Raw genomic sequence first — 18603 nt, 5'->3', positions numbered from 1 at the left:
GGGCAATGCCAAAGAATGTTCAAACTACCACACAATTGCACTCATCTCACACGCTAGTAAAGTAATGCTCAAAATTCTCCAAGCCAGGCTTCAGCAATATGTGAAGTGTGAACTTCCTGATGTTCAAGCTGGTTTTAGAAAAGGAAGAGGAAGCAGAGATCAAATTGCCAGCATCTGCTGGATCATGGAAAAAGCAAGAGAGTTCCAGAAAAACATCTATTTCTTTTTTTTTTTTAACTTTACAATATTGTATTAGTTTTGCCAAATATCGAAATGGATCCGCCACAGGTATACATGTGTTCCCCATCCTGAGCCCTCCTCCCTCCTCCCTCCCCATACCATCCCTCTGGGTCGTCCCAGTGCACCAGCCCCAAGCATCCAGTATCGTGCATCGAACCTGGACTGGCAACTCATTTCATACATGATATTATACATGTTTCAATGCCATTCTCCCAAATCTTCCCACCCTCTCCCTCTCCAACAGAGTCCATAAGACTGTTCTATACATCAGTGTCTCTTTTGCTGTCTCGTACACAGGGTTATTGTTACCATCTTTCTAAACTCCATATATATGCGTTAGTATACTGTACTGGTGTTTTTCTTTCTGGCTTACTTCACTCTGTATAATAGGTTCCAGTTTCATCCACCTCATTAGAACTGGTTTAAATGTATTCTTTTTAATGGCTGAGTAATATTCCATTGTGTATATGTACCATAGCTTTCTTATCCATTCATCTGCTGATGGACAGCTAGGTTGCTTCCATGTCCTGGCTATTATAAACAGTGCTGTGATGAACAACATCTATTTCTGCTTTATTGACTATGCCAAAGCCTTTGACTGTGTGGATCACAGTAAACTATGGAAAATTCTGAAAGAGATGGGAATACCAGACCACCTGATCTGCCTCTTGAGAAACTTGTACGCAAGTCAGGAAGCAACAGTTAGAACTGGACATGGGACAACAGACTGGTTCCAAATAGGAAAAGGAGTACGTCAAGGCTATATATTGTCACCCTGTTTATTTAAATTATATGCAGAGTACATCATGAGAAACGCTGGACTGGAAGAAACACAAGCTGGAATCAAGATTGCCGGGAGAAATATCAATCACCTTAGATATGCAGATGACACCACCCTTATGGCAGAAAGTGAAGAGGAACTCAAAAGCCTCTTGATGAAAGTGAAAGTGGAGAGTGAAAAAGTTGGCTTAAAGCTCAACATTCAGAAAACGAAGATCATGGCATCCGGTCCCATCACTTCATGGCAAATAGATGGGGAAACATTGGAAACAGTGTCAGATTTTATTTTGGGGGGGCTCCAAAATCACTGCAGATGGTGACTGCAGCCATGAAGTTAAAAGACGCTTACTCCTTGAAAAGAAAGTTATGACCAAACTAGATAGCATATTCAAAAGCAGAGACATTACTTTGCCAACAAAAGTCTGTCTAGTTAAGGCTATGGTTTTTCCTGTGGTCATGTATGGATGTGAGAGTTGGACTGTGAAGAAGGTTGAGCGCCGAAGAATTGATGCTTTTGAACTGTGGTGTTGGAGAAGACTCTTGAGAGGCCCTTGGACTGCAAGGAGATCCAACCAGTCCATTCTAAAGGAGATCAGCCCTGGGATTTCTTTGGAAGGAATGATGCTAAAGCTGAAACTCCAGTACTTTGGCCACCTCATGTGAAGAGTTGACTCATTGGAAAAGACTCTGATGCTGGGAGGGATTGGGGGCAAGAGGAGAAGGGGATGACAGAGGATGAGATGGCTGGATGGCATCACTGACTCGATGGACATGAGTCTGAGTGAACTCTGGGAGTTGGTGATGGACAGGGAGGCCTGGCGTGCTGCAATTCACGGGGTCACAAAGAGTCAGACACAACTGAGCGACTGATCTGATCTGATCTGTGCATGATGCTTGTACACAGCACCACCAAGGGAACCTGCAAACTGTTGCAAAAGAAGCCAATTCTGACTCCATGTTGGAACTGTTTCTGTGACTTGCTTTTCATTGCTTTTGTTACTATAATTGAATGGCCTGCCTCAGAGAATCCTGCCCCTCTGACTGACTGTAAACTGGAGTGCCTTTGTTCAGAACCACGTGCTGTAGATGGCAGGAAGGAAGAAATTAACACATCCTCTGCCTGAGACTTGGCATTCTAGGAGGTGTTTCCAAGATTCAAGGTCTTTTTACTTTGCTACCTCACCTCCCCCCATCTCTGATCTATAAAAGAATCTGGCATCCAGACCCCAATAACACGGTTATTTTGAAGTGCTAGCCTGCCATCTTCTCGGTCAGCTGGCTCCCCAAATAAAGTCTCTTCCTTGCCTCAGTCCCTCATCTCATGGATTCATTGGCCTCTCCTGTGGTGAGCAGAGTGGCCTTGGACCACCAGTCCCCCCTGACTTTCACCTCACATGAGGAACCAGCTTGCCCTCCTCAGAGAGTGAGCAAGGGAACCTGTTGCTTGTTTTCACTCCCTCCTGCTGCAGCGCCAGTCTCAACAAAGCCTTGCCTGAATTCCTTGTCTGGCCACTTAACAATTTCTACTGACTAAAGAGTCCAAGGACCCTAGATTTCTCAAGGATTCCAAACATCAGGAAGCCTCTGAACACCAGGATAGAGAGAAACTAAAGCATTAACAGAGTGCTTTCTTCATCACTACTTTTCTTTTTTTGTTGTTTTTATTTATTTAAAATATTAATTTATTTATTTTAATTGGAGGTTAATTACTTTACAATCACTACTTTTCAATTCATATCTACTTTATTTGCTCTCATTCTTTTTTTTTAAAAAGATTGTTAGTGAAGTATAGTTAATTTGTAATGATGTATAAGACAAAAAGATTCAAATATATTATATATATATACACATATATACATATATATATATACTGAAATGATATACTATGTATATCTTTATATATCAGTGTATATAATGATTAAAGAATCTGAATGGCCCATATGGGTTTAGGTGAAAGCATCTAGAACATGAATTCTGGAACAAGGGCAGAGCTACATTTTATAACTGTAAGCATTTAAAAGGAGGTGGCAGAGTGGGAATCCAACAGTAATTCCTGGAAAAAAAGAAATCAGAAGTAAAAACCTTCACAGATATTTGACAAGAATTATTAAAATGAGAAAAAATTAGTTTGTAAGTTTATTCATCCTAGGCTCTTTACCAAAACCACACCTTTTGCTTTTTTATATGAAACAACACACCAATCTGCCTTCATCAGTGATATAAGGAAAATCAAGCTTCCTTGGTAACTCAGATGGTAAAGAATCTGCCTGCAATGCAGGAGGCTTGGGTTCGATCCTTGGGTTGGGAAGCCTCCCTGGAGGAGGGAATGGCAACACACTCCAGTGTTCTTGCCTGGAGAATCCCATGGACAGAGGAGCTTGCTGGGTTATAGCCTATGGGGTTGCAAAGAGTCAGACATGACTGAGCAACTAAGCACATAAGGGAAATACAAGTGAGCACTGAAAGAAAAACAACGTCCAAAAAAAGGAAATTGAAAAACAAATCAAAGGCAAAATTTAAAAGCTAGCTTCTAATGAACTAGCACTGATGGACAAGAACAGTCTTAAATTCAAGAAAAATTAATAAGCTTTCCAAGCAGACCATTTGGAGAAGGAAAAAAAAAAAAAGATAATATGAAACTAAAATACACGACGTGTGAATGCTATGTCCCTTCAGCTGTGTTCAGCTCTTTGACTCTACAGACTATAGTCCACTGGTCTCCTTTTTCCATGAGATTTTGAAATTTTGAAAGCAACGTTACTTGAGTGGGCTGCCATGCCTTCCTCCAGGGGACAGTCCCAACTCAGGAATCAAATCCACATCTCTTCTGTCTCCTGCATTGGCAGACAGTTAATATTAAGGAATCGAATAAATGTATCCAAGAAAATTTGCTTACTGTAAACATAATTAAAGGTTTAGCCAATAAAGAAAGATGCTGGCAGAATGCACGTCAAAAATAAAGATTTGATCATAGTTATAGAATATGATATACAGCACAGAGAAATAAGATGCAGGATGAAAGCATAAATTCCCCATGGAAGAAAATAAGGTATATGGGCTGAAAATTAAAAAGAAAACATTAAGGGACTTTGGATATTTCAGGGAGTATTAATGTAATATACATACATATACACAGAAACTCACACCCACCTATACAAAGAAAACATACTGGAAAACTTAAAATAGACTGTATCAAATTACAAAAATTTATAGAAAAGAAATATGACTCACAAATTCAACACATTGCCAAAATGTTATTCAATTATGAGAACAAAAAGACATCCACAGATCTGTATTAGGGACGCATGCTATTTGCATATTCCTTCTGAAGAAAATAATTTAACTAGAAAATATTCTAACTAAATAATACCTGAGTCAGCAGAAAACTGCAATTAAAAAGTGTTTCAAAAAAGAAGGAAAATGCAAATAGAGCTGATAAAGAAACTGAAAGTAGTGGATTTACATTTCGAATGGAAAGACAATTTTAAAAAATATAGGATGTTTTGGTATCACTTTAGGATCTGAGAGACACAAGAGAAGAACATGAGAACCTATAAGAAAAAATATGAATATGAGGATTATTTGAAAATTCTTTTTTATAGCAATAAATCCCCAAAACATAGGAGGAAACATCAGTATTCAACATGCTATTTTCACAACTATAGAAAAGATTAAGTGGTAATAGCCAGAGAAAACAAAACTTCTCACAAGTTGATGATGGAGCAAAAAGTAGAAAAACAGAAAGATAAAGCCATACATAGAATATAAATAACTCAAAACTAATGAATAAAAGACAATACTTTGGCCACCTGATGCGAAGAGCTGACTCTGAAAAGACCAGAGTTTGGTTATATGCATTTGGTTGAATATATGCATTTGGTTGAAAAGACCCTGATGCTGGGAAAGATTGAAGGTGGAAGAAGAAGATGACAGAAGATGAGATGGTTGGATGGCATCACCGACTCAATGGACATGAGTTTAGAGAAACTCCGGGAGTTGGTGATGGACAGGGAGGCCTGGCGTGCTGTGGTCTATGGGATCGCAAAGAGTCGGACACGACTGAGCGACTGACCTGAATTGGACTGACTGAATGAATAGAAACTAATTACCTTAAAATCTTACGGGAAGCAAGTCAATGAGAACTGTACATTTTGACTGGGAAAGACACTACATGTTATTAACAACCAGGGAATGGCATATTAAAGCAACAATAAAATAGTATTTGTTATCCACTAATTAACAAAAATGAGTGAATATATGCATTTGGTTGAGAATGTAGAAAACAAATATCCTTTAATTTATTGTCATAAAAATTAGTTATAAAGGTTTTGAAGAAAAAAAAAAAACTGGCAGTATATAACACTTAAGAATTTTCTTATTTATAATGCAATAGCTACACTGAGGCCTGGGAAGTCATGTCCAGGGATGTCAACTAGAAAGCTTTCTTGTTGTAAATAAGGGAGGATAAATAATTTATGAGATATATTGATTTGATGGCGACATATGCATTAAAACCCACTTTGCACACATCAATATGAATGAATCTCAACAAATGATATTATGCATAATGTTCCATTATGAACAACCACAACCATATACGGTAAAACAAAATGTACCTACTGCTCACACTTTTGGGTCATGTGCCAGTAGCCATGACAACTCTGCTAACTGGCCAGGCTTGCTCAGTGGTACAGGATTCAGCTGAATATTGGCTGATGTAGGGAATGGCAACCCACAGTACTCTTGCCTGGAAAATCCCATGGATGGAGGAGCCTGGTAGGCTGCAGTCCATGGAGTCGCTAAGAGTTGGACACAACTGAGTGACTTCACTTTCACTTTTCACTTTCATGCATTGGAGAAGGAAATGGCAACCCACTCCAGTGTTCTTGCCTGGAGATCCCAGGGACAGGGGAGCCTGGTGGGCTGCCGTCTATGGGGTCGTGCAGAGTTGGACACGGCTGAAGTGACTTAACAGCAGCAGGCATAAATAGAACACTTTGGCTATGATCCGCATGTCTTTAATCTTTCAGCAAGCTTAGCCAAAACATATTCTCATGGGGATGACAGATAAAGATGGAGAGCAGAAAACCATGAGAACCTTTTTAAGCCTCTGTTGAAATCAATTCATCCAACATGACTTTGGCAAAAGTAAGTGTGCAGTAGTGCTCAGTCACTCACTTATGTCTGACACTGAAACCCCATGAACTGTAACCCACCAGGCTCCTCTGTCCATGCTATTTTCCAGGCAAGAATACTGGAGTGGGTTGCCATTGCTTCCTCCAGGGTATCTTCCCCACTCAGGAACTGAACGTGAGTCTCTTGCATTTCCTGCTTTGGCAGGAGGATTCTTTACCACTGAGCCACCTGGGAAGGCCCCATCAAAATAAGTGACATAGTCTCAAACTGGGCTGGTAATTTGCCAGACCCCCAAGGTAAAATCCCCTTCATGGATTATAGCCTTGCTTTGGCAGAGATGGCTTGTGTCACTACATGAAGCTATAAGCCATGCATCCGAGATGGATGGGTCACAGTGAAGAGTTCTGGAAAAATGTAGTACACTGGAGAAGGAAACGGCAATCTACTCCAGTATTCTTACCTGGAAAACCCCACAGACCATATGAAAAAAGCAAAAAGATATGACACTGGAAGATGAGCCCCTCAGGTTGAAGGTATACAATATGCTACTCAGGAAGAGTGAAGGGCAATTAATAATGTGGCTCAGACATTAAAGCATCTGCCTGAAATGCGGGAGACTCAAGTTCAATCCCTGGGTTGGGAAGATCCCCTGGAGAAGGAAATGGCAACCCGCTCCAGTACTCTTGCCTGGAAAATCCCATGGACGGAGGAGGCTGGTAGGCTACAGTCATTGGGGTCGCAAAGAGTCGGTCACAACTGAGCGACTGCACTTTTGCACAGTAAGAAAGAAGCAGTTTGGCCAAAGCAGGAATAAAGCTAATCTGTGGATGTGTCTGGTGATGAAAGTCCAATACTGTAAAGAACAATATTGGATAGGAACCTGGGATGTTAGGTCCATGAATCAAGGTAAACTGGAAATGGTCAAGCAAGAGATGGTAAGATTGAACATCAACATCTTAGGAATCAGTGAACTAAAATGGATGGGAAAGGGTGTATTTAATTCAGATGACAATTATATCCACTCTTTTGGGCAAGAATCCCTTAGAAGAAACGGAGTAGCCCTCATAGTCAACAAAGGAGTTCAAAATGCAGTAATTGGGTCAATCTCAAAAATGACAGAATGATCTCAGTTCGTTTCTAAGGCAAACCATTCAACATCACAGTAACCCAAGTCTATGCCCCAATGGCTGATGTTAAAGACAGTGAAGTTGACTAGTTCTATGAAGACCTAGGATACCTTCTAGAACTAAGATCAAAAAAAGATGCCCTTTTCATCATAGGGGATTAGAAGGCAAAAGAAGGAAGTCAAGAGAAACCTGGAATAAGAGACAAGTTTGGCCTCGAAGTACAAAATGAAAGCAGGCAAAGGCTAACAGAGTCTTGTCAAGAGAAGACACTGGTCATAGCAAACACTCTTTCCAAACAATCCAGTGGACCAGTCTACACATGGTCATCAACAGATGGTCAATACTGAAATCAGATTGATTTTTTTGTTGCCAAAGATGGAGAAGCTGTATACAATCAGTAAAAACAAAGCCTGGAGCTGACTGTGGCTCCTTATTGCAAAATTCAGGCTAAAGTTGAAGACAGCAAGGAAAGCCACTAGGCCATTCAGGTAAGATCTAAATCAAATCCCTTATGATTATACAGTAGAGGTGACAAATAATTCAAGGGATTAGACCTGGTAGAAGAATGCCTGAAGAACTATGGACGGAAGTTTGTAACACTGTACAGGAGGCAATGCCAAAACCATCCCAAAGAAGAAGAAATGCAAGAAGGCAAAGTGGTTGTCTGAGGATGTGCTAAAAATAGCTGGGGAAAGAAGAGAAGTGAAAGGCTAGGGAGAAAGGGAAAGAAATACTCAACTGAATGCAGAGTTTCAGAGAATAGCAAAGAGAGATGAGAAAGACTTCTTGAGCAATGAACAAAACAAAACAAAACAAACAAACAAAAAAAAAAACAGAGAAAAATAATAGAAAGGGAAAGACTAAAGATCTCTTCAAGAAAACTGGAGATAAGGGAATATTTCAAGTAAAGATGGGCCTGATAAAGGACGGAAACACTGAAGATCTAACTGAAGCAAAAAATATTAAGAAGAGATGGCAAGAGTATGCAAAGGAACTATACCAGAAAGGTTTTAATGACCTAAAAAACCACCATGGTGTGGTCACTCACCTAGGGCCAGACATGCTGAAATGTGAAATCAAGTAGGCCTTAGGAAGCACTGTTATGAACAAAGTTAATGGAGGTAAAAGAATTCCAGCTGAATTATTCAAAATTCTAAAAGATGATGCTGTTAGAGTGCTGCACTCAGTAAATCAGCAAATTTGGAAAACCCAGCAGTGGCCACAGGAGTGGAAAATGTCAGTTTTTATTCCAACCTCAAAAAAGGGCAGTGCCAAAGAATGCTCAAACGACCTTACTATTGTGCTAATTTTACATGCCAGCAAGGTTATGCTCAAAATCCTTCAAGTTAGACTTCAGAAGTACATGAACCATGTAATTCCAGATGTACAAGCTGGGTTTAAAAGAAGTAGAGAAGACAGATCAAATTTCCAACATTCGTTGGATCATGAAGAAAGCAAGGGAGAAACAGAAAAACATCGACTTCTCCTTCATTGACTATGCTAGAGCCTTTGACTATGGATCACAATAAATTGTGGAAAATTCTCAAAGAAATGCTTGTACTAGAACACCTTACCTCTTTTCTGGGAAACATATATGTGGGTCAAGAAGCAACAGTAGGAATCAGACATGGAACAACTGCCTGGCGCAAATAGGGAAAGGAGTAAGAGACTGTATATTGTCACCCTGCATATTAAACTTACAAGCAGAGTACATCATGTGGAATGATGGGCTGGATGAAGCACAAGCTGGAATGAAGATTGCTGGAGAAATATCCACAACCTGAGATGTGCAGATGATGCCATTCTAATGGCAGAAAGTGAAGAGGAACTAAAGAACCTCCTGATGAGGGTGAAAGAGGAGAGTGAAAAAGCTGGCTTAAAATTCAACAGTCAAAAAACTAAGATCATAGCTTCTGGTCCCCTCACTTCATAGCAAATAGATGTGGAAAAAGCAAAAGCAGTGACAGATTTTATTTTCTTGGTCTCCATAATCACTGAAGACAGTAACTGCAGACGTGACATTAAAAGACACTTGCTTCTTCGAAGTAAAGCTACAACAAACATAGACAGTGTACTAGAAAGCAGAGATACCATTTCACCAACAAAGGTCCGTATAGTCAAAGTCATGGTTTTTCCAGTAGTCACGTACAGATTTGAAAATAGGCCCATAAGAAGGCTGAGGAACTGATGCCTTTGAATTGTGGTTCTGGAGAAGACACTTGAGAGTCCTGTGGACTGCAAAGAGATCAAGCCAGTTTATCCTAAAGGCAATCAAACATGAATAGTCAGTGGAAGGACTGATGCTGAAGCTGAAGCTCCAATACTTTGGCCAGCTGATGTGAAGAATCTGCTCATTGGAAAGACACTGATGCAGGGAAAGATTGAAGGCAAAAGGAGATGAGCGTGATGGAATATGAGATGGTTAGATAAATGGAGGACAGGAGAGCCTGGCATGCTGCAGTCCACGAGGTACCAAAGACTCAAACATGACTCAGCAACATGAAAATTGCTAGAAATGCACTTGGAAAATGGTACTTGCTCAGTAAATGTCAGTTACTGTTGTTCTTGTCATTATTATTATTATTATTATGACTATTTTTAGCATTCATCCTTCTTGATCCAGAAGTCCATTAATTTATATCAAGTCTGTTATGTAACAAAATCTGTATGATATAAAAATACATGGATGAGGATGCTTCTTGTCAGAGTCTATAGTGACAATCCCTGGAAATAACCTCATTACCCATCAATACTATATGCCATGCATTCTCACTACTAAAAATGAGAGAAAACATACATACAGAGAAAGAAAATATATGCTGTTATTGAATAAGACACTTGCAGAAGACAATTTGCATTTGAGCAAAGAAATCCTTTTTCGGGTAGGTTTCTGTATGTTTTATTTCAGATAAAGATGAAATTTAGATTAGAAAATCATGGAGTGATACACATAGGTAATCGATGTTGGCTTCCTCACAGAATGAAAGCAGAAATCTGAAGACATTAAAAGTATACACTATAGCAAAATGAGACAAACTGAGAGTGTAACATCAAACAAAATGCATAAAGTCACATAATTATGTTAAATGACATGAAACAAAGAAACTGAATTATGGGCAGATAACATTAGTTCATTTACAATTGTAATGTAATTAAATGTAACGAGTTCCATAAAATGATGTTCATGTATTTCATATGCTCTAATATTTATATCATTATAGTTGAATCTGAATATTAGACTTAAGATCTAATGATAATGACTCAAAAGTCTAATCTGACATGAATTAACAAGAAGACTTAACATGTTAAATAAAATACTCATGCCTTTGAATGTTTAGGCTTTAATGTAGACTCAGTTATAGGAAGCCATTCCAAACTTAAGAAACTAAAAACAACTCTATGAAAGAAAGAATGTCCACTTACTGTTTTTCAAGTGGGAGAGTGTATGTTTTCTTGTCAATTTGGATGGAATAGGCGACCTATAGCAAAGGATTCAGAGAAAAAGTAATTATTAGATATTTCAAATCTCTGAAAGTCAAAAGTCCTAATTTTAAAAAATATGTACTCTTTAATATAAACAGGGATGATATTATGTATCAAAATTATATATACTGGAGAAGGAAATGACAACCAACTCCAGTATTCTTGTCTGTGCAATCACATGGACAGAGGAACCTGGCAGGCTACAGTCCATGGAGTCTCAAAACAGTCAAAAATGTCTAAGAGACTAAAAACAACAAAAACAAACTATATGTCTTCACTTCTACAGAGATATACCATGACAGTTTTCTTCAATCTTGGAACATATGACAGAATTAATCATAATCCAAGTTACATAAAATCTAGGATTATAAATCTACTGCAAAAGTAAGAGCATTAAAGTCTCAAACAAATTTTTACTTAAAATGGTTGCATTTAGAAATGTTGAGTAAAATTTGAAGAAATTTGAGTTTTCTGATCTTTCCTTACTTTGCAGTTTCCAGAGAAAATAAAAGGAAAATTAAAGAATACAAAGCAAGTTCTTTTCTAAGATAAAATAAAATTCAACTAAAATCTGATGTTCACCTAAAGGCACCATTCAGAAAGCTAAAAGGCAGTTCTTCTACTAAAGGATGATATCTGGAATTCATATTCTATTGGCCAGTTCACATTTGTGTGAGTCTCACTTCTAACAGTGCATCTCTTCCTTCTCATTTTCCTTAGTCTATCTCACCAAATGTTCTGTTTTACCTTATCAGAAATCAACTTTTGACATTGGGAATCTGAGCTACTTCAGTTTATGTATTTTTTCATTAATTCTACCTCTTTATTTAAGGAGAAAGTTTTAAGAATTTTAAGGTTATAGTTATTTTTCTATTTTTAAATTTCCAACCATTTATTGTCACCTATTTATTTGTGGATAGGAGTATATATTATGGTATTATATGAACTTCAGAGCATGACTTAAGTTTTTCTTTGCAATTTTTCATTCTCATTCATTGTTTATTATTTAATATTGATTACAGTTTATGATCTCTCCATCAACCCATGAACCATGTACAAATATATTTTTAAATTTTCAAATACACTTCTGAGTTTTTTTGTTAAGTTTTAACCTAACTGTACTGTTCCCAGATAATGAGTGCTGTACTATCCCTATAGGTTTTTCATTTATTTATGTATTTTCCTTGCTGTGATATTTCATTAAATGACATCATATATTCTTGAAAAGTATAAGTATTGTTCTTCAGAACCATTATTTACAATGGAGACAGAGCATACATGCAGCTTGGTTAGAAAAGTTCTTGGGGAGAGAGGTGGGGGTGTGCTCAGGATGGGGAACACGTGTACACCCGTGGCAGATTCATGTCGATGTATGGCAAAACTGACACAATATTGTAAAGAGATTAGCCTCCAATTAAAATAAATAAACATATTAAAAAAATTTTTTTAAGTTCTGTTTCTGGAAATAGTGACAAATTTGGATGTTTCTGACTCTTGGCTAAAACAAGGGCATTGAGACTTAAAATTGCTGCAGTTTATAGTACAACCCCCTCCTCCGGCCAAGGTTAGCTTCTGTTGTGTTTCCCTAACTAGTTCAAAAAGGCTGGCTTGGTTACTTAAGAGGTCACTGAAAGCTTTGTAAGGAGTTCTCCCAAAGCCAAGATTCCTCCCATAAATCTTGTGATTTTAAAGCCAGAGTCTCAACGTATTCCCAGAGCACAGGCTGACATGGAGCTAGCTCACTGGGGAAGCTTCCTGGATTCCTGATACTTACTGAATTCTCTTTTTCTTGCTGCAACATAGCTTTTATCTTTATATAAAACCCTCATATGTGATATCCATAGAGTCCAGTGTGTCTAAACAAAGAGCAGAAAGGGGAAAACTTCATTGGGGTCACTTTATTCTTCAATAAAATGCTTATTTTTTCTTGTTCAAATGTTCCTTCCCCACATGAAGAATTTTAACACTGGCCAATCAACATGTGAGAAAAAATTTAAAGATCTTTCTATGGAAATGCATTTGAAAATTTCTCTCTGCTGTGCCATCAGTTTTCATGTTATATATGCTGATGACATTGTATTAAATTCATAGAAATTTAGAAGCATTATATGTTCCTTGAGAAATGAATATTTTAAAGCAAGGGATGCATATCTCATAATATTGGGTGTGTATATGTGTGTGTGTTTGCATGTGTGTGTGTACCAAATGCTCTTTTTTTCCTGCTATTATCATGGAACCTTGGACTGCAAAGAGATCCAACCAGTCCATTCTAAAGGAGATCAGCCCTGGGATTTCTTTGGAAGAAATGATGCTAAAGCTGAAACTCCAGTACTTTGGCCACCTCATGCAAAGAGTTGACTCATTGGAAAAGACTCTGATGCTGGGAGGGATTGGGGGCAAGAGGAGAAGGGGACGACAGAGGATGAGATCGCTGGATGGCATCACTGACTCGATGGACATGAGTCTGAGTGAACTCCGGGAGTTGGTGATGGACAGGGAGGCCTGGCGTGCTGTGATTCATGGGGTCGCAAAGAGTCGGACACGACTGAGTGACTGATCTGATCTGATCATGAAACTTCATGCTTTCTTTTGGAAGCATTTTCCCCGTGTACATTATACTCTCCTGAACATTTCAGTGTCTCCCGAGGGGATGTTATAGCTTTTATAAATATATAATCTCTGGTGTTTCTTGGTGCCACAAAGTGAGCCAGTCAGAAGTAAACCACTCAGTCGATAAAACCTACTCCAATGTCTAACACAGTTTTTCATTTAACAAAAATTCGAGTACATTCTTCTCAGATCTTGCTACTGGGGTTGTAATCGGATTCCTACCCCATTCCTATGTTTTTACATCAACACTTTTGCCTTCTGGAAAACAAAGTGTCCTATCCAAAGCTGTTAGTTCTTATTAAAAGAGAAGTCAAAACCAGAAACAGACTGACAACTAATCAAAATGATTCAAACAGTTGATATACAGATGCGCAATCTCTTGTTAAGGCTTAGATGAAAAACACCCGTTAGACGTGAAGCATTCATTGAGGGTGTTCACTAGAGCAAAGATAAGAAGATTGAAGAGGAGACCTGGAGAGGCCTCAGGTCAATAGGCATCACTATTTTTGTGAAGAAGAGTAAAACATAATGCAACTATTCTGGTAGACATTTTGCATTATTTATCAACAACTTTTTACAGTGGTTTGACCCTTGATTCTATTGAGATGACTATTCAGGAAGGTTTATGAAACTATTCATAAACCTTCAAATAAACCTTCAGTCACTCAGCTGTGTCCGACTCTTTGAGACCCCATGAACAGCACACCAGGCCTCTGGAGTTCACTGAAACCCATCCATTGAGTCGGTGAGGCCATCCAACCATCTCAACCTCTGTCGTTGCCATCTCCTCCTGCCCTCATCTTCCCCAGCATCAGGGTCTTTTCAAATGAGTCAGCTCTTCGCATTAGGTGGCCAAAGTACTGGAGTTTCAGCTTCACATTAGTCCTTCCAATGAACAGCCAGGACTGATCTCCTTTAGGATGGACTGGTTGGATCTTTTTGCAGTCCAAGGGACTCTCAAGAGTCTTCTCCAACACCACAGTTCAAAAGCATCAATTCTTCAGCATTCAGCTTTCTTCTCAGTCCAACTCTCACATCCATACATGACCACTGGAAAAACCATAGCCTTGACTAGATGGACCTTTATTGACAAAGTAATGTCTCTGCTTTTTAATATGCTGTCTATGTTGGTCATAACTTTCCTTCCAAGGAGTGTCTTTTAATTTCATGGCTGCAATAACCATCTGCAGTGATTTTGGAGCCCTAAAAAACAAAGCCAGCCACTGTTTCCACTGTTTCCCCATCTATTTCCCATGAAGTGATGGGACCAGATGCCATGGTCTTAGTTTTCTGAATGTTGAGCTTTAAGCCAACTTTTTCACTAGAAGTCACAGTCATCAAGAGGCTTTTTAGTTCTTCTTCACTTTCTGCCATAAAGGTGGTGTCATCTGCATATCTGAGGTGATTGATGTTTCTCCTGGCAATCTTGATTCCAGCTTGTGCTTCATCCAGTGCAGTGTTTCTCATGATGTACTCTGCATGTAAGTTAAATAAGCAGGGTGACAATATACAGCCTTAACGTACTCCTTTTCCTATTTGGAACCAGTGCATTGTTACATGTCCAGTTCTAACTGTTGCTTCTTGATCTGCATACAGGTTTCTCAAGAGGCAGGTCAGGTGGTCTGGTATTCCCATCTCTTTCAGAATTTTCTAGTTTATTGTGATCCACATAGTCAAAGGCTTTGGCATAGTCAATAAAGCAGAAATAGATGTTTTTCTTGAATGCTCTTCCTTTTTTGATGATCCAATGGATGTTGGCAATTTGATCTTTGGTTCCTCTGCCTTTTCTAAAACCGGCTTAAAAATCTGGAAGTTCACGGTTCATGTATTGCTGAAGCCTGGCTTGGAGAATTTTGAGCATTAATCTACTAGCATGTGAGATGAGTGCAATTGTGAGGTAGTTTGAACATTCTTTGACATTGCCTTTCTTTGATTGGAATGAAAACTGACCTTTTCCAGTGCTGTGGCCATTGCCGAGTTTTCCAAGTTTGCTAGCATATTGAGTTCAGCACTTTGACAGCATTTCAAGATTTGAAATAGCTCAACTGGAATTCCATCACCTCCACTAGCTTTGATCATAGTGATGCCTCCTAAGGCCCACTTGGCTTCACATTCCAGGATGTCTGGTTCTAGGTGAGTGATCACACCATCGTGATTATCTGGGTCATGAAGATCTTTTTTGCATAGTTCTGTCTATTCTTGCCAGCTCTTAATATCTTCTACTTCTGCTAGGTCCATACTATTTCTGTCCTCTATTGAGCCCATCTTTGCCTGAAATGTTCCCTTGGTATCTCTAATTTTCTTGAAGAGATCTCTAGTCTTACCCATTCTGTTCTTTTCCTCTATTTCTTTGCATTGATCACTGAGGATGACTTTCTTATCCCTCCTTGCTATTCTTTGGAACTCTGTATTAAGGTGCTTATATCTTTCCTTTTCTCCTCCGCTTTTCACTTTTCTTCTTTCACAGCTATTTGTAAGGCCTCCTCAGACAACCATTTTGCCCTTCTGCATTTCTTTTTCAGAAAGAATGAAGTGATGGAGCCATACCAAAAACAACACCCAGTTGTGGATGTGACTGGTGATGGAAGGAAGGTCCGATGCTGTAAAGAGCAACATTGCATTAGAACCTGGAATGTTAGGTCCATGAATCAAGGCAAATTGGAAGTGGTCAAACAGGAGATCCAAGAGTGAATGTTGAAATTCTAGGAATCAGCAAACTAAAATGGACTGGAATGGGTGTATTTAACTCAGAAGACCATTATATCTACTAATGTTGGCAGGAATCCCTTAGAAGAAATGGAGTAGCCATCATAGTCAACAAAAGAGTCTGAAATGCAGTACTTGCATACACTCTCAAAAACGACACAATGATCTCTGTTCGTTTCCATGACAAACAATATCAGCAAAATCTAAGTCTATGCCCCGACCAGTAACTCTGAAGAAGCTGAAGTTGAATGGTTCTATGAAGACATACAAGACCTTTTAAAACTAACACCCCAAAAAGATGTCCTTTTCATTATAGGGGACTGGAATGCAAAAGTAGGAAGTCAAGAAAGACCTGGAGTAACAGGCAAATTTGGCCTTGGAGTAGAGAATGAAGCAGGGCAAAGGCTAATAGAGTTTTGCCAAGGGAACACACTGGTCATAGCAAACACCCTCTTCCAACAACACGAGAAGACTCTACACATGGACATCACCAGATGGCCAACACTGACATCAGACTGATTATATTCTTTGCAGTCAAAGACGCAGAAGCTCTATACAGTCAGCAAAAACAAGACTGTGAGCTGACTATGGCTCAGATCATGAACTCCTTATTTACATATTCAGACCTAAATTGAAGAAAGTGGGGGAAACCACTAGACCATTCAGGTATGACCTAAATCAAATGCCTTATGATTACACAGTGGAAGTGAAAAATAGATTTAAGGGACTAGGTTTGATAGACAGAGTGCCTAATGAACTATGGACAGAGGTTTGTGACATTGTACAGGAGCAGGGATCAAGACCATCCCCATGGAAAAAAAAGAAATGAAACTATTTAGCCATCTATAATTTGAAACATTTTATGATGTTACATATAAGATACCCTACAGTTAAGAAAAATAATAACTGGGCTGTTACTAATAATCATAAAATTAACTCCTAAGTCTACCCATAAAAGAAAAATCCAACTACAACTCTCATACACGCTCATTAAAAATTTATGTGAGCGTGTGTATGCATGTCTCTAAAACTTCCTTCAAATTTACTGCCTTTAGAAAGTGAGATAGCCATTCCCTTTCTTAACAAGTCTCTGCACTGCCTAGGTTTCATTTTATAACGTACATAAGGGACACACTTTACCATGTTAGTCAGACCAAAAATAACATTCATTTTTGCAAACATATCCATATGCACATATATGTTAAATACAGGCATGAAGATATTATGTATATACTGTTATCTTAAAATCATGCTACAAGTTAAATATTTGTATGGCTTCATTTACATACAAGATATATTTAAAAAGAAAATTTAGTAGACCATAGACTCCTTTTTGTGTGATACGAATTCAAGGCATCTCTTTTCTTTGTATCTGTATTTTAAAATTGTTTCATAAGGTTTATATTTACTTGAGAAATGAAAAGAAAGCACTTGTTCTCCTCAGACAAAAGGTCTCTTGAACACAATCTTGGTAGAACACAAAATGTCATGAAGGCATGCATCGATTGGGGTCTTGCATTCCAGTAAAAATAAAACACTCTTTTATTTTAAAGTGATTTGTTAATTACATGCGTTTCTGAAATACTGCCATCTTTGGTGTTTGTCTCAATCTTCCGTGGCACTGTAATTTGTAGACGTGCTGTTTCAGAGTCTGCAGTAAGGAAAACAAGAGTGAGCATTCCCCAGGGCATGACCGCATCCTTTCTTACTTGTCCTCTCCTATCACATCACTTGTGGATCTTCCAAGCCCCAGTGCGTGCGCGCGGACTCACACACACACACACACACACACACACACACACACACACCCCAAAATATCATGCTGTGTAGGGTTTTAAGAAGGGGTCCCCTGGACCCCATCCAGGATCCTCTCCCTACCTCCACCCCCACCCCGTCTACCTAGAAGACCTGTATCCCCGTCTGGGCGTGAGGGACAACTATCCCATTCCTGCTCTGAGTCCTCCGACCAGCGGGCCTGGCAGAACCCTGAAAATGGGCAGGACTCCAATCAAACCCGGGCTCCCCCAGCCTGACCTGGGCTTCTGCGGCCAGGAGGGCAACGGCCTCCACCCCCGCGCCAAGGGACACTGTGATTATGGGGCCCCGTCCTATCCGGTAGGGTCCTCACTTACGATGGCCCGCGGAGGCCAGCTGGCCCAGCCCTGTGAGGAGTAGCAGGAGAGATAACATTGCGTGGCCGGCCTGCCTCAGGGAAGGCGGTTGACTGGACCTGGCTCGCGAGGTTCGCCAAGCGTGGAGGGGATTGGGCACGGGGGTCTCGGAGGGGCGGGGCTGGGCTGGGGCTGAGGGGCGTGACTGGGGCTGAGGGGAGAGGCTAGAGGGCACAGAGAAGGGGCGGGGCTGGAGGGTGGGGTTGGAGAAGGGCAGGGCTGGAGGGTAGAGAGGAGAAGCGGGGCTAGAGCTGCGAGGGGAGGTTTGGGGCGGGGGGCGGGGTGGGGGGGAATGGAACAGGTTTTGGCCGGTTGAGGCTAAAAGGCGAAGTGTGGTCTGAGGCAGGATT

The 18603-nt window shown here is 39.7% G+C and overlaps 1 protein-coding gene across 1 annotated transcript in view; it reads right to left on the bottom strand.

Moving 5' to 3' along the window:
• The window catches only part of LOC102264963 (A disintegrin and metallopeptidase domain 3), a 119879-nt gene extending 101607 nt beyond the window's left edge, over positions 1-18272 (bottom strand). The window contains exons 1-3 of the mRNA XM_070364106.1: positions 18215-18272; positions 17651-17733; positions 10707-10762 (exon numbers count right to left, since the gene is read on the bottom strand). Of these exons, the coding sequence (XP_070220207.1) occupies positions 10707-10762; positions 17651-17733; positions 18215-18272 (197 nt within the window). The remainder of the gene's footprint in view (positions 1-10706; positions 10763-17650; positions 17734-18214) is intronic.
• Positions 18273-18603: the final 331 nt, after the last annotated feature.

The sequence above is a fragment of the Bos mutus genome, chromosome 27, assembly GCF_027580195.1.
Source record: "Bos mutus isolate GX-2022 chromosome 27, NWIPB_WYAK_1.1, whole genome shotgun sequence".
Classification (NCBI taxonomy): domain Eukaryota; kingdom Metazoa; phylum Chordata; class Mammalia; order Artiodactyla; family Bovidae; genus Bos; species Bos mutus.
The sequence above is the reverse complement of the archived record's forward strand: the minus strand, read 5'-3'. Positions and strand labels throughout refer to the sequence as shown.